At 39.7% G+C, this 21,629-nt stretch overlaps 1 protein-coding gene across 1 annotated transcript in view; it reads right to left on the bottom strand.

Annotated features, from left to right (window-relative positions):
• KAT6B (lysine acetyltransferase 6B) overlaps positions 1-21,629 on the bottom strand; it is a 212,516-nt gene that overhangs the window by 10,196 nt on the left and 180,691 nt on the right. The window contains exons 13-15 of the mRNA XM_036735114.1: positions 1,970-2,201; positions 1,489-1,648; positions 582-893 (exon numbers count right to left, since the gene is read on the bottom strand). Coding sequence (XP_036591009.1) covers positions 582-893; positions 1,489-1,648; positions 1,970-2,201 — 704 coding nt within the window. The remainder of the gene's footprint in view (positions 1-581; positions 894-1,488; positions 1,649-1,969; positions 2,202-21,629) is intronic.

The raw sequence follows: 21,629 nt of genomic DNA, 5'->3' as shown, positions 1-21,629 counted from the left end.
AAACAGGGGTGTGTGTGTGTGTGCGCGCGCAATTTCAATGTTTTATAATTGTATTATTCTATGAATGTCAAACATCCCTAATGAAACCATGGTTCTACAATACCAAGCAGAGATCAAGCAAAAGAGAGACTATCCAGATCATCAGCCTGGGAGTCAGAAAACCTGGATTCTGGTCCTAGCTCTCGAGCTGTGTGAACCTTGGCAAACTAACATCTCTGGGTCTCATTTTCCTGATCTGTGAAGTAAGATTAGATTAGAGCATCAGGAAGGTCCCTTCTGTATCAACAGTCTCGGGGCTAGACTACTTTAGACCAGCAGGTGGCAGTCATTTGACCAAGCCGTGCTGGAGATCTGGTCAGATGTTAAGTCTGCCTCACCATCCCCAACCTCGCATGGGCAAGCAGAATCACGAATGCAAGATAAAAGAATGATGCAATAGAGTGGGAAAGGCTGGTGTACAAGAAAACCATCACTCCTAGGAATAAGGACAGAGCAAAGGCTAAGGTACGGGAAGTCTGAAATCACAAGCGCACTGTGGGGGAAGCTCACTGAAGGATCCACAGCCTGGGCAGAGAAGATACCTTTCTCTTTAGAGCGAGTGACTGTGGCTTGGTCAGCCGAGGAGGAGAGCTTCGGTGATTTTCTTCCTCTTCCTCCTCTTCCTCTTCTTCCTCCTCTTCTTCTTCCTCTTCCTCCTCTTCCTCTTCACTGCTATCCTTAGTGGGCTCTGCGGACTGCCCTCGGTCTCCTGTCATGGGTGTGCTCTCCGAAGGCCGCAGATACTTATTTTTTGATTGTACTTTTGCAGGTGATTGCCGACTATTAGCTCTAGTTGATAGAATTTCTTGGTCTTCTTTTTCCCAGCAGCTAGCCTGTTCCATCAGACGTTCAGCCTGATGGAGAGAAGGTTAAAACGATGGGCCCATGAAGCAGCATTTACTTAGTGAGAAGCTTAAGTCAACTCTGACTAGCACCGCGAGCTAACCAAGCGATACTTCAGCTGAATCATCTAGTGACTCTTTTGCAATAGTCAGGATAACAAACCAGAGAAGATTGTGTTTCATGGGATATTTAGCACTATTAATGATGCAGCGAATTGATTTAAGTCTCTTATCACTACATTACATGCTCACTGGTATGGAGCTCTTTAAGCAAGTTCATAAACACAAAGAATCAATTGACATCTCAGCCTTTGAGCTCAGCACCAAATTTTATCTGATTATATATGCTGTCACACCACTTCAGTAGTGAAAAAGGCAGCTTTATGATTGAGCATAAATGGTTTATTTTTCAAATTTGAGTCTGTAAAATTATCACATCTTACCACACAACCTCAGTTAGGACAAATTAGTGCCACATCATTTCACAAGCTATCTTCTCTATAACAAAGCACTTCACAATGATGTTAATGCCTTACTTAAGCTACCCTATTACTGAATGCCACAAGATTGAAGCCAAGCGACTGAAAATGACGATGCCAATTATTACCTCTTTTTCCGCTTCTCGCTCCTCTTCAGAAACTGCAGCATTAGAAACTAACAATGGGGTCCACCTCAGACTTTCTGGGTCAAGTTCATTCACACGTGCATTGGTTTTCAGTTTTTCCATATGGCCTAATATTAGTTTTTCTCTTCTAATTATCACAAATCTGTAACAAGATAAACCAGAACAAGATGGAATTGAAAGCTGAATTTACATTTTACTTCAAAATACTAACTCAATAATGTATCTTGATAAGGAAATATCTGAGAAGGCATCACTTAAAAGGCATAACCACTTGCAAGCTGTGCACATTCTTGTTATAGCAATCTTTATGAAGAAGGCCATGGTGAGTTAAAGTTAAGTTTTTTCCACCTTCTACCTAGGCATGCACAACCCTATTCCCATCACCCACAAGGACCTATTTGGACTGTAGGCCTATGATCATTTTGATAACATGCATACTTCTTAAGTGGCTTGGATTACTCACTTTTCTTCCCTCTTGTCAATCATACTGAGATGCTGCAGAGTGGTGGCAATATCATGAGGACACATGCCAGTAGCCCGGCTTATTCCTTTGATGCTGATGTGTTTTTCATGGTGATAATAAAGGTATTCTAAAATAACACTTTTCCAATAGGCCAGATAGGAGAGACGACCCAAATCAGACAGCGGCTTTTCAGGAGATCCTGCTTGTCCCTCTCTTCTAGAAAGCAAATAGCCTAGTATAAAAAGAGGAGAAAAAACCTCATTGTGATGCCTTGAAATCTGAGCACGAGAGGCACTACAAACAACACCTATGGGAGGCAACCTTGTAGTGTGGAGATAGAAGAGAGTTTGAATCCCAATTTTGCTATTAATTAGTCATGTGACTTCAGGTAAGTCATTTGACCTCTTCAGACCTCAGTTTTTTCATTAGCAAAATAAATGAGGGAGCTGGAATGACCCTTGAGTCCCTTTTAATGCTAACCATTTACAAAAATAAGATAGAGCTAGAGGAAGCAAAGTAAAACTATTTTTTATATCACAAATGGGGGTGATTTCTGTGAAACTTCTTTTTAAATCTCTTTCACAAGGTCGTTAGTAATACTAGCTAACACTCATGCAGTGCTTCGTCTGCAGGGCATTTTACACAGAATCTCTCACCTCACAATCCTTGCAGAGGGGGAAATCAGTGCTTTGCCCAGGCTCATGCAGCTATTAGGTGTCTCAGGAAGGGTTCAAAGCCAGGTCTTCCTGATTTCCAGACTACCTTTCCTATACCACATAACTGCCTCCCATGTGATAATTCATGTGGCAGAAGCATCACAAACTTACATCAAGAAATACTTAACATAGACCAAAAGACAAGACTATAGTCTCAATGGATAAGAATTTTCTTAGTGCCTTGGATTTTAAAAAAAAAAAAAAACTAAATGTCACTCAGAAATCATCCCAAACAGAGTAACACTGATGTTAACAGATAGGTTGTTTTCCACAGAAAAGCCCAATAGCCCTTTGACAGCTGTGTATTTTTTTTTTAAAAGGTCTCTGCTGACTTAGATTCTATTTTCCTTGTTATTTTCATTTAGGGTTGATCTGCTGCTTTGTTTAGGTGGACTAATAAAAGGCATGTCCTTTATGTCAAAAAATACAACTCTTTTCAGCTCCATAAGCTCTATTTTCAATTATTTCAGGGAAATAAGTATGTGTTGCTGTGTAGTGTGGTAATCCAGTTCTAAAGCATTCAATTTTTAAGTATACCATATCTGTTATATTTCACTTAGCAAGGCAGACTTTAAAAAAGAGGGAAAAACTCCAAATGAAAGACAAAAACAATCTATTTGAAGGTGGGTAATGAATGAAAGCTGGTGGCAGTCAACATAATTAAAAGTCACTTAAGCAACAAAGAAGAAATGCTTCAAACTAGTGATTTACTTTACTATGATTAACAGTTTCACTTTTATGAGCGCTTTAAAGTTAAACATGAACCACATACAGTAGGTAGCAGCAATTATAATTTACACTATCTTAAGAGTCATCCAAAACTTGGTATTTTTGTTTTTCATTTACATTTCCAAAATGGCTGCATTCTCAGACATTACCTCCTCTTGGAAAAGTCTGTTTTTTAAACCCAAATTTGAAATGTCTTTTTCCTCACCCACAAATCTACTGCAAGAAATGCTTAAAAATATACAAATTCATAATGTTGAACCAATAAGGGACAGCTAGCCAAAGGTTATTACCCATTCCTCCTCCTCATTTTCCTGGTTTTAATCACAGAACTATTGGCGAGAATATAGAACATGCAAGAGTATTTAACTTTAGCTATGGTACAGGCCATTTGTTCTGCCTTGTCTACTTGTCTTTCCACTTAAGTTTAATGTATTTGACTTAAGACAACTAAATAACACACCAAAACATGTCATAGATAGAAGACTCTCAATGTAATTTTACACAGAAGCTGTCGATATGTAATGTGTTAAGAATGCTAACCATATAAGACAATTTATCGAATCTTACCTAGAGAATTTATGTCACCAACATAGATAATTGGCTCAGTGATAACTGAACATTCACAGGTGTCAAAACCTCTTGGCACAGAGATATTCAGCTTAGGTCAATCACCCACTGTGTGCTAGGCCCATATTAGAGGGCTGTAAGCTGCTGCAGGTGTTAAACCTACAAGGACCTATTGAAATGGGAATAAAACCCAACAAATCTTTGTCTTTCTGGAATTCACATGAAGGGAGAACCAAGTGGGAAGTTTTGGAATTGCCTTTTTCTCTTGAGGTTTCTAAGACTGAGAACTATCTGGGATAGCTGTGAAATCCCCAGGTACACCGTAATCCAGAATTGAAAGAATCTCTCTCAGCTTGGCGGAATGGATGACCTGAAAGAAACTGCTGATTAAGTGAAGTGAGTCTTTAGAATAACAACAGCTCTCATTTAGATAATAGTACTTTACAGTATACCAATTAAGCTCCTTAGAGCAGTCTTGTAAAGGATGTAGTACAAGTATTAGTACCTCTATTTTACAGAGTAGGAAGCTGAAGTTAATACTGTTAGAAATGAGATTTGAATCCTTTCTTTCTGGCTTGAGGTCTAGGGTTCTTTCCTTTACATTTGAAATCATAGGCATTTTCCCTTCTGTAACCTTTTCCTTCCTTTCTGACATCCTCTCTCAACAAATTCCCAGGGTCTTCATCTATATTTCTTGTGCCACATCTGTATTTACTCTCTCCAGATCCTCTCATGCTCCAGATTTTTCTGTCCTTTCATTCTTTCAGGTCCCTATACTCTTGGTAACAGGCAGACAATCCGATAGACTAATTCTATGCTAAAATGTTAATGTGTTATTCCTTCTTATATTTTATCAGGATCTTAATTCAAAGGAGTGATTTCATTAGCAAAAATGTGGCAACTTTAGAAGATGACAAAGTGGGGAATACTTACAGGTAGATGGGCTTTTCAGGGTCCTAAAAATTGGCTACGTGAACCAGGAGAGCGTTGGACACAGTAACAGCAATACTGTACAACGAACAACTGTGAATGACTTAGCTATTCTCAACAACGCAATGATCCAAGACAATCCCAAAGGACTCAAGATGAAAAATGCTATCCTCCTCCAGAGAAAGAACTGTTGACAGACTGTCTGAATACAGACCGAAGGATACTATTATTCTTTTTCTTTCTTTCTTTCTTTCCTTCTCTCTCTCTCTCTCTCTCTCTCTCTTTCTCTCTCTCTCTCTCTCTCTCACACACACACACACACTCTTTCTTGTTTTTTCCCCACACAATGATTAATATGGAAATGTTTTGCATGATTACACACATATATAACCTATATCAGATTGTTTCAGGAAAAGGGGAGGAGAGGAGAGGGGAAGGGAGGGAGGGAAGGATAGAATTTGGAACTCAAAGCTTAACAGATGTTAAAAATTGTTTTTAGGTGTAACTGAGGAAAAAAATAAAATATTAATAAAAGAATAAAAAACTAAGCAAAAAAAAAGTGGCTGCCTATTTTAATTCCACTAAGGGCCAAGCTCAAAGTTCCCCTATGAATGATACTGTAATGAAAGTCCTAGAGTCTGGAGTATGTAACAGGAAGGTATGAAGCTGCTAAGTGCCCCATAAATGGTAATTTTACTCAACCCTTACACAGCAATGATCACTAACACTGTAGGTGCTTTCAACTCCTGATGGATGGCTACCAATTCTGGTATACATATGTAAGCTTATTATGTCCAGTACGAGATGGCTATGGGGGTGAAGGGGATGGGCTTTGAGTGATCTAATTAGTCTGATGAATGCAAACACCTGCCATATCTCCGGAGGACCTGTGATGAAGTATGTTACTCACCTCCTGACAGAATGGTGACTGCTTCAAGGTGGACGTGGTCACTATGTGGATTTGTTTTTCTTGACTAAGCTTAGTTTTTATAAGAGTCCCCACCCCAGACCCCTCCTTTTGGTTCTTAATTGGGACTGGAGGTAAAAGGGTGATTAGCAATAGTGTTGTCCCAAAAAAGAGAGCTATTGAAACTTTTTTTTTTAATGCCCAGAAGAGGACAGAAGGAAGTTCAGAAGGAAACACAGAAAAGCAACATAGCTTTGAAAGTAACATGTTGAATTTATTGCATACTTTTAAAGAAAAAATCAAGCTATACATAGTAGAAATGTGGCTTTACATATAATCCATTTTTTCCCCTATTTTTATATACAGAATGACTCTAGCTGGTGTTCATTAGATTGAGAATTTTTTTAAAAAAAGAAAACACCTGGAAAAAAAAAGAAATGGTTATGAAAAGGTTATTTATGAAAATCTGGGTTCCCATTCTCACTTGACTACCCGTAGTTAATCAAGGAAAATGATGCTTCTTGAACATGGGAGAAAATCCCAAACCAAAAACCCAGGCTGAGAAATATTAAACAAGTATGATTTGTGTCAACATTTATCAAGGTCATCACTAAAGTGCTATCATGAAATACTGCATTGGTGAGAATAATTTTGGTGAGAATCTGCTGAGAATTATTTTCCTTTTTCCTCCTCCTAAAACTTTACTGATAGAATTTACAGTCAGTTCCCTCATACAACTGACTAAGTAATTTCCTAAAAGCCAGAAGGTAAAGCCAGCACAGATCTTTGTAGTTATTAAAAGACTAACTGGTAATTTCCAAATTTCAAATGCAATCTGTTTGAACTGTCATAATAATGCTGTTTAGAATAAAGCCTTAATATGCTAAAACTTTCTGCTCAGAATGATAATAATTATTAGTATGATACCTAACATTTTTTATAGTGCCTACTATGTAGAAGGTAATGTGCTAAGAACTTTATAAATATTATTTCAATTATCCTCACAACTCTGGTAGTTAGTTGCTGTTACGATCTCCATCTTAAAGATGAGGAAACGGAGGGAAAGTGATTTGCCCAGAGTCACAAAGCTAGTAAGCTCGTTTTGAACTCAGATCTTTATGACTACACCACCTCATTGAGAAGAAAAGTGACAACTCCACAACTTACACAGCTTTCTTTAGATTTTCTAAAAGCCCTGAAAAGGAACCTCTCTAGCTCTGAATCTAGGATCCTATGCTATGATTTATGCAAGGTGTGCCTGGTCAGTGTAAGTACATAATAGCACAGCATATCATTAAGTTTCCCTCCAAAAAAATAAAAGATGTTCTTCTAGTTGAAAAAAAAAAGGTCCCCCTTTGCCCCGAAACCTGACATTAGTCCTACTAACTACTTTGAATTCAGTTGCATGGAATGCTTCAAATTGCTATTTCTTGCCACTTGATTTCCCTTTTCCCAGAAGCTTCTTATTATGCTTGTTACAGAATCAGTTGGCAGATTAATTTTTAATGCGGCAATATTTTACTTATGGGCAGCCAGGTGGCTCAGCGGATAGAGCTCTGGGCCAGAAGTCAGGAAGACTCATCTTCCTGAGTTCAAATCTGGCCTCAGATGCTAACTAGTTGTGTGACCCTGGGCAAGTCACTTAGTAAAGTTACAGACTTTACGAATCACTGGGGCTCAGTTTCCTCATCTGTAAAATAAGCTGGAGAAGGAAAAAGAAAACCATGCCAGTATCTTTGCCAAAAAAAAAAAAAAACCCAAATGGGGTCACAGAGAGTCAGATATGACTGAAATGGATGTGATTTCATTGATGTGGGTACTACCTCCACCAATGCAGATTGCAACCCGTCTAGCCCATCCATCTCAACTTGTATGACTCTTTGTTCACATCCTCTGGTAAACTCCAGCATGCTAGGGCCTTTCCAGAATACTGTCTCCCACGATGCTTGGGGGCTTTCTTCTGTTTATATTACATGCATACCAATGGAGCACATTAACTGTCCAAAGGCTATCCTTTGACCTTGCTCCAGCCCATCTTTTTTCCAATTTCCTTTGTGCTATAACTGTAACAGATTGCAGCCTACTCATGCTTCCCAGGTATTTCTTTATTGCCTGTTGGCAATCCTCAGTTTCAGTTCTTTGGAGAATCTAGTATTCCAAGACTTACAGCCATAAAACACCACTGGAAGAATAACAGTGTTAACAAGATGGTTATTGGCTTCAGAGAAAAGCTTGGGGTCATTAAAAGCACTCGAAACCAAAATTTCTCAAATCAACCAAGTCTGACTTTTTCCCCCCTCCTCTTCACTTCTGGGCTCAGATATTTGTAGTGATAGAGAAGCTTCCTGTGTTGTCCATCCAGCTGCATTTCAGACAAAAAGCCATTCTTCATCTACTTGGTTATTCCTGTGTGAATAATTATGCCAAATTCCTCTGAGCTTTTATTTAGGAGGCTTAGCAATGTTCCAGGTCTGATGCAGTGAGCATACCATCGTTTACAAAAAGAAACTTCTGGACAACTACACTTCCTCGAGGACTCTCTCTTCTATTTGTACTGGACATGCTCTGTGACAGCAGCAAACATTTTTGGAAAACATACACTTCCCTGCTTTAAGCACTCACTCCTTGATATTAACAACCAAAGGATCACCAAACAAATTCATCTCCATCAAAGGATATTCTAGATTTTGACTTATGTTGAGAGATAAACCTTGTTGAAGTGGAACCTTAAGGGCAGTGTGCTTTTTAAAAATAATAGACAACAATAAACACAGTGGGAACTTGTATTTCCTAAACTTTTCCATCAATTCATGAAATTATAAAGATGTCTTTTTTGATGGAGTAGAATTTGTGACAGCCAACCTGTTCCCCTTCTCATGCCATCAAGGATGCCCTTGACAGACGTGTACATTATTCTCATAAAAATCAGAGATGGAAAGCAAGTATAGGGGCCAGTATTTATTGATATTCTCTTGGTTGTCTTTTTTTCTTTGTAATGATAAGATTCAGGATTTTCCCATGCTTTCAGTATCTTTTCCTGTTTTAGATACACTGGGAATAAAATGCTCAACTGTCTTAAAACCATGTCACTTCCAAAACTGCTGGTCAGCATGGCTACTTGGTGTGGTCCAGCTGCTCTATTTTTGCTGCTTCAATGCCACTTCTATATCCTCACGCAGTACAACAGGGATTACGATACTGCAGTCCAAACGTGCAGATGCTATCATCCTTGATGACATGAAGAACTTGTTATAAAAAATTCTTTACAGACCTTTCCCATCTTTTAATCTACTGTCTTCTTCGCAGTCTCACCTTTCAAAGACCTCGGATGACTTTACTTAGTAGGGCCTTCCACCAAATTTCTGTAAACTGTTTTTGCTGACACAGTTTCTTACTGTTTTATGAGGCAATACTGCTCATAATCTTCTTTTACAATAGTTTTATAAATGAGGGCTGCCCTTAGCTGCTATCTCTCCACTTGGCAAGGAAATCAACTGTTTTCAGGCTAAGATGAGGCCACAGGTGGCGCAGTGGATAGAGCACCAGGAGTCAGGAAGACTTGAGTTCAAATCTGGTTTCACTCACTTATCAGCTGTGTGACCCTGGGCAAGTCATTTAACCTCTGTCTGCTTCCATTTCCTCAACTATAAAATAGGGATAATAACAGCACTTACCCTGCAGGGTTGTTGTGAGGATTAAATGAGCAAATATTTGTGAAGTGCTTCACACAGTGCCTGGTGCATAGTAAGTACCAAAGTAAATGGTTGTTCCCTTCCTCTCTTTCTAAGATCTTTTAGTTTCCTTGTTATGACAATTGATTTACATGAACTAAATTCCTTTAGTAAATTATTTATAATCTGTGGCTGTTCTATCTATTTCCAGTTTTTGGCAACAACAGCCTACTAATATAAGACAGGATAGGGTTATTTTACTTGTACACTATGTCTTTTAAAATTTTTATTATTTCTTCTGGTTTTGTATTAATTTTTATCTTTGTTATAACAAGTTGGTGGTCTCATTGTACACAGACAGCTGATTCAAGTACGACACCCACGTCAATAATGAGACATTTCCTACCTGTTAAAATACAATCAATTTTATTTTTTACAAAGATGTCATTTTGTGCTTATTAAGTTCACTGCTTTAGGACTCTTTTCTGTACATTTCTAATAAGGTGTGAGATCTCTGTGCAATCCATAAGACTTTAGGCTCTTGCTTCTTACTGATGCATCCTTTTCCATCTCCTCTTATGCCCACCTTTGCCGTGAACTTAACAAATATCAATCAAGGTACATGTTGATTTAATTGGTAGAGTTTTTGTGTGCCCTCCCTGCCCCCCCCCCCAAATGGTGCATAAGCTGCAGTTCTTTTCATGGTGATATCTCATAAGCACTGCAACACAAGAGGACTAAATATTCCTTGAAATGATGTTTCTGGTTGCCTCTGGACATGAGCCACTTCCATTTAGCTGCATTTACTTTTCTCTTCTTGTTTCCCCTATAGTGAAATATCAAGATTAATACCATTCATCCTAGTAGCAGGTCTACCTGTGGATCTCTGGACAAAGATCTCACATTTGGAGGATCAACACCAAATTTTATATTTTGTAGATTGTCTAAAAAGTATGATCCTTGTGCCTTCTGATTGCTTTTCTGCCACTGTCATCACATAAGAAGAATGCAGTCACTCAGGATAGACATTTTTTATTTTTCTAGGTTTTATGAATCATTATGGCCAAAGAATGCTCCACCAAGCGTCTAGACTACTATTGATATGCCTCTTCATATTTATACCAAGTTACAGAAAGAAGATTCTGTTTGGCTGGGAAATTTTTAGAAGCCTTTCCAGAAGGTAGAACATGCTTGTGTGATAAAGGCTTTGAGAACTCTGGGTCTCTATTATACTGAGAATGAGGAAAGCTAAGACTTTTGTAATAGGGAGGATATTTTGGAGGTAAGATGGTTTAAATTACAATGGCTGAATTAAACTTACCCAAAAGATTTAGAATAATTTATTTGTTACCAGTAAATAAGAAAACAATTATTTAGGAGGTCAGTGCATTTATCCAGAAACATTTGCAAGTAGTAAAGCATACTAACTATAAGAGATTCTCCTGGTGCTATAATGTGTCTTAATTCTAGATACTACCAATTAAAAACCTACACTATTCAGGTTAATGACATCGATGAAGTATAGCAGAGGACAAATTCAGTAGCTATAGTATAATTTAACATTGGTAAAAACCAATTTTCATATTCTCCTCAAATTCCATAAGACCCTTTGTCTCATCAAGTATTAAATAAATTTTGGTCTGCATTATTTTATTCATAGATGCCTGAACTTGTTTATTAGACCTAGAGGCCATATTTCCTTCTGTTGATAATGTTTTTCCTTTTGATTTATCTGTTTATGTCCAAGGGCTTTGAGTTTTCTTCTTCCAGAAATCTTTGGTAATTTCAGTCTTCCCCTCTTATTGGCCGTATCATTTACTTCCTAACTTCCTCCCATCTGACTGTGGTTTCCTTGGGGGCTGGATATCAAAGCGTCTCAGCCTCCTTTCACACTGGGCAAGTCACAGTTTACTATCCTAGGTCTCTGCCTCAACTGAGTTTTAGGTGGTCAGAAGTGGCTCCCCTGCCGGCTGCTGTGCTCCTCTCAGGCTCCCAAACGTCCTCTGTTGTATGCTGGGTGACCTGTCCCACTCCCTCAGTTCCCAGCACTGACAGCTCAGAATGTTTCCCCTGGCACCAGCAGTTCATTGCTTTGTAGAGCTAGTGTTTCTGGTCTGCAGCCACCAGCAGGCTTTTGCTCCTAAAGGGCTGTGGCCAAGCTGGCTGTCAAGATGCAAGCAAACTTCTGCTCAATCTAGGGTCGGGGTCTTGACAGCACTGGAGGGGGGCACTTTGTTGTAAGCCTGTGTCATGTCCTTGGGTCTGCTCTTGCAGGCTTGGGACCAGTAGCATGGAGGTGGGAGAGGGGTGCTAGGTGAGCTCAAAGTCAGTGAGCATCAGTTCATGGACTTGGGGTTTTTTTTTTTAAAACCTTTTTTTGGATTCTGGGTATCCTAGACCATGGAGAGAGTACTGAAATTGTTTTATCTTTGATGGATAATTTCTGCTTTGACAATGTTTGAGAGGTTGTGGGGGTTAGAAAAAAATGTCCAGTCCTCTCATCTTGCTGCTTATGTGACCCAGAAGTTCAAAAACTGATTTTCAAATTGTCAATCAGCCAAATCTGATAGGTGAATAGTACTTTGGCATCAACTGGGATTTTCTCAAATTCTGACAGGCCTAAAAGCACCAAACTTACATACATTAGAGAATAATGTGTAAAATGTTTTCATTTAGCACATTTAGCACATGATGGCATCTTTTTTCATGCACATAACAAAAGCATTGCCCCAAACAATTCAGGTTCATGGCTTTGAAGTTTAGATCTTGTAATTAATGGAACAGATTGGAGTGAGATTATAACAAGATGAGGCAAGTGTTTTCAAACTGGTCCTCAACTATCCCCAAATGTGGTCCTTAGGTGTCTTCATATTAAATTAGCTCCAAGTCTACATGCATACCAATTGGTTACTTCTTTCCTAGAAGTGGTAGAATTTTCAGACTCTGAAAATTCCCATTAGGATTAAGTAAGAAATAATCAAGATATGTTTTTATAAATTGGATCACCAAATGGTAAATGCAAATTCCAAACAGGCAGAGTTCTAAGAGTAAGAACACTAAGTTCACGATATAGGAAGACTATAAACTGTACACCAAAGATGTACAGATGGCGCAGAAATGAAGCCCTTTGTGAAGGATGGACACTGGATGTTGAAAGAAGAGCCTCCATCTCCAACATTATGTGAATTAGCCAAAAGCCAAATGTGAAATGTGAAAAGCCAAAATCCACCTACATTTGTCTGGACCATGTAAGTCTGGGGTCTCCGGATGACTTTAGAAAGATAATCCCTAGTATTACACACCACCTCTTTAACTTGGCAGATGCTGCTGAAAGGTCCTTACCTGAATTTACAAGCCTGGAAACTGACACCCAACATGAGATTTATGCCAGCTCTCCTTGAACAGGAAAAATGATGATTGGACCACACTGTCTTGATGACTAATAATACAGTCTTAGAGAACTAACATTTACGTTTTATTTAATGATTTCTGGCATTGTGCTGTACTGTGACAAACAGGATGAATTACTTTGTTTCCAGTTTAAATAGTCAATCTTGCAAATAAAATCATTTTGCCTTTTCTGGTTATCTGTCTCTTGGGTTAAAATTTGTTGCTAGGGAAGTCAAAGAGAAGGAATTATATATATATATATATATATATTCAAATGGTCTTTAGCAAAAAGGTAGGTAGGTATGTTCTACATTGTGCCATACGTTCATAAGGATCACAGAGAAAGGCTGGGAGAGACGTTAGAGGTCATATTATTCAATCCCCTCATTTTATAAATTAGGAGGAAACGGAGGCTTAGGCAGAGTGATTTGCTGAAGGTAACAATATACTAAGTAGCAGATAAGATTCAAACCCAGGTGGGTGCTCTGACTTCTCACCACATAGAGATCAATAAGTATTCTTACAGTCAACCCGGTCAATTTGTTGGCGGGGGGAGGGGGGGGGAAGACATCCTCAAAGACTCCTTACCAATGAATTTCCTACATTTCAGAGCTTAAAATAAAACGTGTTAAAAAAAAAGTTAGAAATCATCCTCTTTATCCTTTCTAAAATCCAATGCCTTGTCCTGTATAAGAAAAAGCTAGAGATGCTTCCCTAGTGTAAATGGAAATTAGTCTTGTTTTTTCAAATTTCTTATACTTGAAGAAACTGCCTGATTTTGTATGCAGGTTTAAGAGATCTCTCCCCTAGGGATATAGGCAGGAGGTAATAATACAGTAACTTAAATACATATTATTTTGCTTTCAAGTATCCTTTATGCTAAGGAGATTTTAAGGAGATAAGAAAAAAATCCCTGTGGGAGAGCTACAGTATTGGGTAGGTGGCATGATCAAGTCTCAGAAACACGAAGGGACTTGCATGGCTCTTTCAGGAGTAAACCCAGGATTAGAAATGAGATATCTGGAGATTCTCTTCCCACCTAAAAAGAGCTTAGCGACAGCTCCTTCCGTGAGAAGCATAATGCACCAGGCCCATCTATTTTCCTGCCCTCACCAATACATAAAAAGTCATGATGATAGATACCTTCATTGTCCTAAATGACGGACAGATGTAAAGAAGCACAGGATCAGAGGTTCAGAACTGGAAGGGCCCTTAGAGGACATGCAGTTCCAATCCCTTCATGTTACCAGATGAGGAAAACAAGGCTCACAAAAGCTTCATAGGAACTTACTGTATTTATTGTCTAATGACTGTATAAAGCATGATTTTGTAGAGCAAAAGCCAACTTAAGGTTCTACTGACGAGATGCCACTCAATGCCTTAAAATCATACAGGACTCTATGACAAATGGGACTATACGACTCTGTTCAATGATCTGCTCAGTACTGACATTAAGCCAAGTATTAAATAGGGAAATGAGTATGCCAAAAGTATCCAGCCTCATGGAAATAAACAGGAATAAAATCTCCAAAAGAGCATTCTCTATTGATGACAAAGCTCTCCAAATGTTCTTACTCACAATTTAATTCAATCCAACCTTTTTTTTTTTTTTTTAGTGTTCTCTCCTTCCTCAAACGAATTACTATTTACCTAGCTACATACACATGATATCCTCCTCGCAGACTGCAAGTTTCTTGAGAGTAGGAACGTTTTATTTGGTTTTTATAATTCCAACATAGTACCTTAGACACAGTAGGTACTTATCAATTTTTGTAGAAGTGGATTTTCAGATGACATTGCATCAATTGCATTGAGTCCTGGAATAATACAGAGTATTCCTCAGTGAAATTCACAACAATGGAGAAGTAGTCTAAGCATTCGAACAGGAAAACAAAGTGGATTTCCTGCTAAGATGGGAGGCTGAATGACTAGCTTCTACACCTGCTCCAGTAAAACCCTGAAGTTTATGCCAGACCAAATGATGAGCAAGAAATTCAGTGAGTAATTGGAGCAAATCACTCTTGCCCCCTGCCACCTACTCAGCTGCTCCCATCCCCAAATTGCACAAAATGTCAGCTATAAGTCTACAGACAACAGGAAGGAAAGAGAACACCAGAATGACCAGAGGTGGGATGCCTGTGGTGAGAAGTAGCAAAATCAGAGGGTTGTCCAAAGAAAGACCTAGGGTGGGACCTTGGAAGCCCCAGGGAATAGCAGCTGTATCCATGAAGGTGCTACAGCACTCAAATGGGAATAGCCCAGGGACCGAGGAGTAGAGAGGTACCTAGCACTCTGTTCTGAGATGCCATAGAAGGCCCTGAAGATCTGGTATTCTGAATCTCAAAGCTGTAGGGACATCTAACCTCAGGAGGTAGAAGGAACTCAGGAGACCCAGAGGAACACCAAGCAAGGTTGACCATCCCACCCAAAAATGAATCAGGAACAAAGACAGCCTGGAATAGACTAGAGAACTTTCAAGTACTTCCGATAAAAGGCCAGAGGTGAGTAGGAGCTCTGAAACACAATTACAAGAGTCTGGGGAAAGCCGGAAATTTATTTGAGTGTTGGGAAAGAGCTGCAGGATGAGGTGGTGCTAAGTCTAGCAAAGAGAAAAGAAACGAGTGTCCCTTCAGAACCAAGTAGGTGAGAAATATCTACTACCTACACCATGACATGTAACACACTTCAGTCCTCTGATTTAGTCCCTCAGGATCAGTATCTTGGACTGGCACTGCAGATGGACAATGAGTTGGGCCCAGAAGTGAATGTGATGAATAAATCTGACGGCCTCATATTTAGTTCTACAGCTTTCTACAGACTGCTTACTGCTACAAAAGCCCATCTCTTTAACACTGATACTCTTTCATCGATGCCATACTGCATGAGTCACGGACCAACACAATTTTGGAAGAATTAAAATTACAAATAACTTCTTTAAGTCAATAGTAAAAAGATCTAGTAAAAAGACTGTTAACAATCATTCAATCAAGCAGTAAATAGCTATTAAGCATCTATTATATGCCAGACTGAGGGTGGGGAATCTGTGGCCCTCTAGGTCCTCAAGTGCGGCCCTTTGACTGCACCCAAACTTCATAGAACAAATCCCCTTAATAAGAGGATTTGTTCTGTAAAACTTGGACTGAGTCAAAGGCCATACCCAAGGAAGGCCGCAGATTCTGTGCCAGACACTATGCTAGGTTCTAGGGATAAAAATATAAAGAATGAAACAACCCCCTACTTTCAAGGAGCTCATATTATATTAGGGAGATAACAAGCACATGTGTAACTTATACAGAGAGAATACAATGAAAAGAAATATACAGAAATACAAGATAGCCAGGGTTGAGGGTATCAGCAGTTGAATGACTCAGGAAACGTTTCAGCAAAAGACAGCCTTTGAGTCGCTTCTTGAAGAAAAGGACAAGAATACACAAAATATAGACAGGGCGCAGCAAGTGGAGAGTAAATTCTAGGCAATTCTAGGTAAAGGCCCAGTGCAAAGGCAAAGAGATGAGAAATGGAGTACTCAGGGTAAAGAAAAAGAGAGATGAGGCCAATCTGGAAGGGGAGATGTCTACACTGAGACTGCAAAGATAGGTCTGGGGCCCAGGATGTGAAGGATTTTAAAAGCTACACAGAGGAGTTTATATTTTATGCTAGAGGCAATTTGTTGTCCACTCGATTCAGGCATATCCAGTTCTTCATGACTACATTTCGGGTTTTCTTGGAGCTGTTTGCCACTTCCTTCTCAAGCTCATTTTACAGATGAGAAAACTGAGGCAAACACAGTTCAGTGACTTGCCAAGAGTCACACAGTTAGTAAGTATCTGAGGCCAAATCTGAACTCAGGGAGCTGAGACTGCTCTATCTACCGTGCCACCTAGCCATAGGGAGATCCAAAGTTAATTATGTAAAAGAATGACACGGGAGAGCCTTGGTTAAGGAAAACCACTTTGCTAGCTATGTGGAGGATGCAGTGGGAGGAGAGAGAGTTGAGGCAGGGAGGCCAGTGTAAGAGTTGAGGTGAGAGGTGATGAAAGCTTGAACTAGGTGAGGATTGTATGAGTAGGGAGAAAGGATCAAGTATGAGAGATGCTGTGGAGACAGAAATGGGAATATCTGGCAACTAAATGGCTACATGGAGTGATGGAGAGTGGGGAGTCCTTGATAAGGTTCTGAAACAGATAAGAAGAAAGTTGGTGCTTTCCATAGAAATCAAGAAGTTTGGAAGAGAAATGATTATTGGGGAGGGGAAAGATGAGTTCTGTCTTGGATAAGGTTGAGTTTGAGGCCTATAGGACATTAGGTTAAAGTCTCCAACAGGCAGTTTGTGATGTGGGAGAGAAGCTCAGGGGAATGACTAGGGCAAAGGAGACTGAAGAGCATGGTGAGACAGTAGAATCAGAAGAACCCTGAGAGGAAAGTGTTACATGCAGCAGACAGAGTAAAAATAACTGAGGAAAGACCATCAGATTTGGCAATTAGGCAATTGCTGGTAATTTTGGAGAGAACAGTTTCAGTTGAATGATGAGGTCAGAACACAGAATGCAAAGACTGAAGAGTGACAGTAGTAGAAGGGAAGGCAATGAATATAGACAGTGCCCCATCTCCTCTCCTCCCTACCCCCCGGCTCCTCTCCCCGCATCCACTCCAGCCCCCACCAGGAGTTTGGCCATGAAAGGGAAGAGAGATATAGGATGATAACACGAAGGAATGGTAGGGCCTAGTAAAGGCTATTTTTTTATTTCTCAAGGATAAGGAAGATAGTCATGCTTGAAGAGAGTAAGGAAGCTAGGAAACAGGGAGAGGCTGAAGATTAAAGAAAGGGAGTGGGTACTGAAGGGACAATCTTCTTGAGAAGATAGGATAGAGTACATGTAGAGTGGCTGGCTTTGGCAAGAAAGGCCAACTATTTGTCAGAGACTGGAAAAAAGGAGGAGAGGATGATGTCAAGGGTTGTGAGAGGAAAAGGAAGGGAAATGAGAGACCTCATGGCAATTGGCTTCATTTTCTTAATACAGTGAAAAGTAAGGTCCTCAGCAGAAAGAAGGTTATGGTGGCAAAGGATCCTTTGGGAGGCTTGAGAAGAAGATAAGCTTTGGAATAGTTTCTGTGGGGAGTGAGACAGGAAATCAATTAGAGAGGAATAAAAATTGCCTCGGTACAATGTAGATCAGGAAATTAAAGACATTATTGAGGGCACGACTCTCTCAATCTCTACCTCTCTCCCCTCTCACCCCTGTATTTTACGCGCGCGCGCACACACACACACACACACGCTGCCAGCACATGTGCACAGAAATGTGAATTAGCTATGAAACCAGTTTCAGTAGTTCTATTTTTCCTATGAGAAAACAGAAGAGCAGAGAACTGAGATGATTTTCTCTTAAGTGTTGTATAAACAAGCCAACGCAATGTTCTCTTCTACAATTAAACAGTTAATGTCCACTGAAACCAATTTTATTCTTAGGATGTCTTTAGCTTTACCAGTCTAGGAAAAGACAGTCCTAAGGCGCACTTATGAAAGTACTATATGATCATTTACAGACCAAGAAAGAGCCAAAACTGTCATTCAGCTAATGTGAAAGGACTATCTGAAGGTATAATATTCAAATTTGTAAGTAGAATGTAGTCCCTAATATCTATCCCCAAATGGATATGCACGAATATAAATATATGCAAAAAGGTTTCCTACAATGCCAAAGATACAACAATCGCAAACTTCTTTTCCATTTGATGGTCATTCCCCTAATTTATTATTAAAAGTAAAAAAGCTGAACTGCAGAACCCAACCCAAGAAATAGCAGAGGGGAGCAGCGCTCCAGCCCAGGACAGCCTGGATGGTCGCTCGGTAAGGTCTATCGCACATATCTGGGAGCGGAGCTGAGCAGAGCCCAGAGTGGGCCTTGCGGACCAACCAGACCAGGAGCCGGGCAGAACAGGCCCTAGAGCCCTGAATCAGTGAGTTGCGGCAGTTACCAGACTTCTCAACCCACAAACACCAAAGACAGCAGAGAAGGTTAGTGGGAAAAGCTGCTGGGACAGAGTGAAAGGAGTTCGCAGTTCAGCCACCACCCCAGTGGCAGCGAAGGTGGTGCAGCTACAGAACTACAGTTGCAGTTGCTTCCGGCCCCAAGCCCACTTGGTGGGAGGAATTAAGTGGTGGATCTGAGCAGGAGTGCAGAGCTAGCTTAGATCTGAGTCCGGTCCAGGTTGGCGGTTCTTGGGGAAGGAGGAGCACTGGTGTGGCAGAGCTTGCTGTGTAGCTCTGAAAACAACAGCACAGCCCCTCAAGCTTCGGACAAAGTACTCTTTACTCTACAAGCAGTCATACCCCAGTGAAAAACTCAAGGGTCAAGTAAGTTGGCTGGGAACATGACCAGGCAGCGAAAACACACCCAGATTCAGTCTCAGACTTTGGAATCTTTCTTTGGTGACAAAGAAGACCAAAACATACAGCCAGAAGAAGTCAACCAAGTCAAAGAGCCTACATCAAAAGCCTCCAAGAAAAACATGAACTGGTCTCAGGCCATGGAAGAGCTCAAAAAGGATTTGGAAAAGCAAGTTAGAGAAGTAGAGGAAAAACTGGGAAGAGAAACGAGAATGATGCAAGAAAATCATGAAAAACAAGTCAATGACTTGCTAAAGGAGACCCAAAAAAATACTGAAGAAAACAACACCTTAAAAAATAGACAGGTGAGACAGTAAACTCAAATGGCAAAAGAGCTCCAAAAAGCCAATGAGAAGAAGAATGCCTTGAAAGGCAGAATTATGCAAATGGAAAAGGAGGTCCAAAAGACCACTGAAGAAAATACTACCTTAAAAATTAAATTGGAGCAAGTGGAAGCTAGTGACTTCATGAGAAATCAAAATATCATAAAACAGAACCAAAGGAATGAAAAAGTGGAAGGCAATGTCAAATATCTCACTGGAAAAACCGCTGACCTGGAAAATAGATCCAGGAGAGATAATTTTAAAATTACTGGACTACCTGAAAGCCATGATCCAAGAAAAGCCTTGATAGCATCTTTCAAGAAATTATCAAGGAGAACTGCCCTGATATTCTAGATCCAGAGGGTAAAATAGAAATTGAAAGACTCCACCCATCGCCTCCTGAAAAAGATCCCAAAAAGAAAACTAGGAATACTGTCACCAAATTCCAGAGCTCCCAGATCAAGGAGAAAATACTACAAGCAGCCAGAAAGAAACAATTTGAGTATTGTGGAAACACAATCAGAATAATCCAAGATCTAGCAGTTTCTACATTAAGGTATCAAAGGGCTTGGAACAGGTTATTCCAGAGGTCAATGGAGCTAGGATTAAAACCAAGAATCACCTACCCAGCAAAACTGAGTATCATGCTCCAAGGCAAAATATGGACTTTCAATAAAATAGAGGACTTTCAAGCCTTCTCAATGAAAAGACTAGAGCCGAATAGAAAATGTGACTTTCAAACACAAGAATCAAGAGAAGCATGAAAAAGTAAACAAGAAAGAGAAATCACAAGGGACTTACTAAAGTTGAACTGTTTTGTCCTACATGGAAAGATGAGGTGTATAATTCATAAGACCTCAGCATTTGGGTAGTTGAAGGGAATATACATATATAGAGAGACAAAGGGCACAGGGTGAGTTGAATATGAAGGGATGATGTCTAAAAAAAAATCAAATTAAGGGATGAGAGAGGAATATATTGAGAGAGGGAGAAAGGGAGGGATAGAATAGGGTAAATTATGTTGCATAAAAGTGGCAAGAAAAAGCAGTTCTGTAGGAAGAGAAGAGGGGGCAGGTGAGGGGGAATGAATCTTGCTCTCATCAGATTTGACCTGAGGAGGGAATAACATACACACTCAACTGGGTATCTTACCCCACAGGAAAGGAGGAAGGAGGAGATTAAAAACAAGGGGGAAGATAGAAGGGAGGGTAGATGTGGGAGGAGGTAATCAAAAACAAACACTTTTGAAAAAGGACAGGGTCAAGGGAGAAAACTGAATGAAGGGGGACAGGATAGGAAGGAGCAAAATATAGTTATCTTTCACAACATGAGTATTGTGGAAGGGTTTTACATAATGATACGTATGTGGCCTATGTGGAATGGCTTGCTTTCTTAGGGAGGGTGGGGGGGGGGGAAGAGGGGAGAGAATTTGGAACTCAAAGTTTTAAAAACAGATGTTCAAAAAAAGTTTTTCCATGCAACTAGGAAATAAGATATACAGGCAATGGGGCTTAGAAATCCATCTAGCCCTACAAGAAAGTAAGGGAAAAGGGAATGGGGGGAGTGGGGTGACAGAAGGGAGGGCTGACTGGGGAACAGGGCAGTCAGAATATATGCCCTCTTGGAGTGGGGGGGAGGGTAGAAATGGGGAGAAAATTTGTAATTCAAACTCTTGTGAAAATCAATGCTGAAAACTAAAAATATTAAATAAATAAATAATGAAAAGGGTAAGAAAGCTAAATATGTTGGCTCTTTAGGCTAAATACAATTCAAAGTAGCAACTGGATTTTGAGTTTTATTTCTGTGTACTGACATTATGGTCCCATTTCACCCTCACTTAAATCTTTATTACATCCCTTGACATATTTAGACATATTTTTTAAATGTACTCAACTTTATGGAGATAAAGGAAATAATTAGGACTATATTCTCCAAAAATAAGCAAATTCATTATGTCTTTAATTTTTTAAGAAAGCTTTTATAATGGGATATTTACTTCAAAGATATAGCAAGGACAAGCATTTATTTTTATTTAT

Source organism: Trichosurus vulpecula, chromosome 8, assembly GCF_011100635.1.
Source record: "Trichosurus vulpecula isolate mTriVul1 chromosome 8, mTriVul1.pri, whole genome shotgun sequence".
NCBI lineage: Eukaryota > Metazoa > Chordata > Mammalia > Diprotodontia > Phalangeridae > Trichosurus > Trichosurus vulpecula.
The sequence above is the reverse complement of the archived record's forward strand: the minus strand, read 5'-3'. Positions and strand labels throughout refer to the sequence as shown.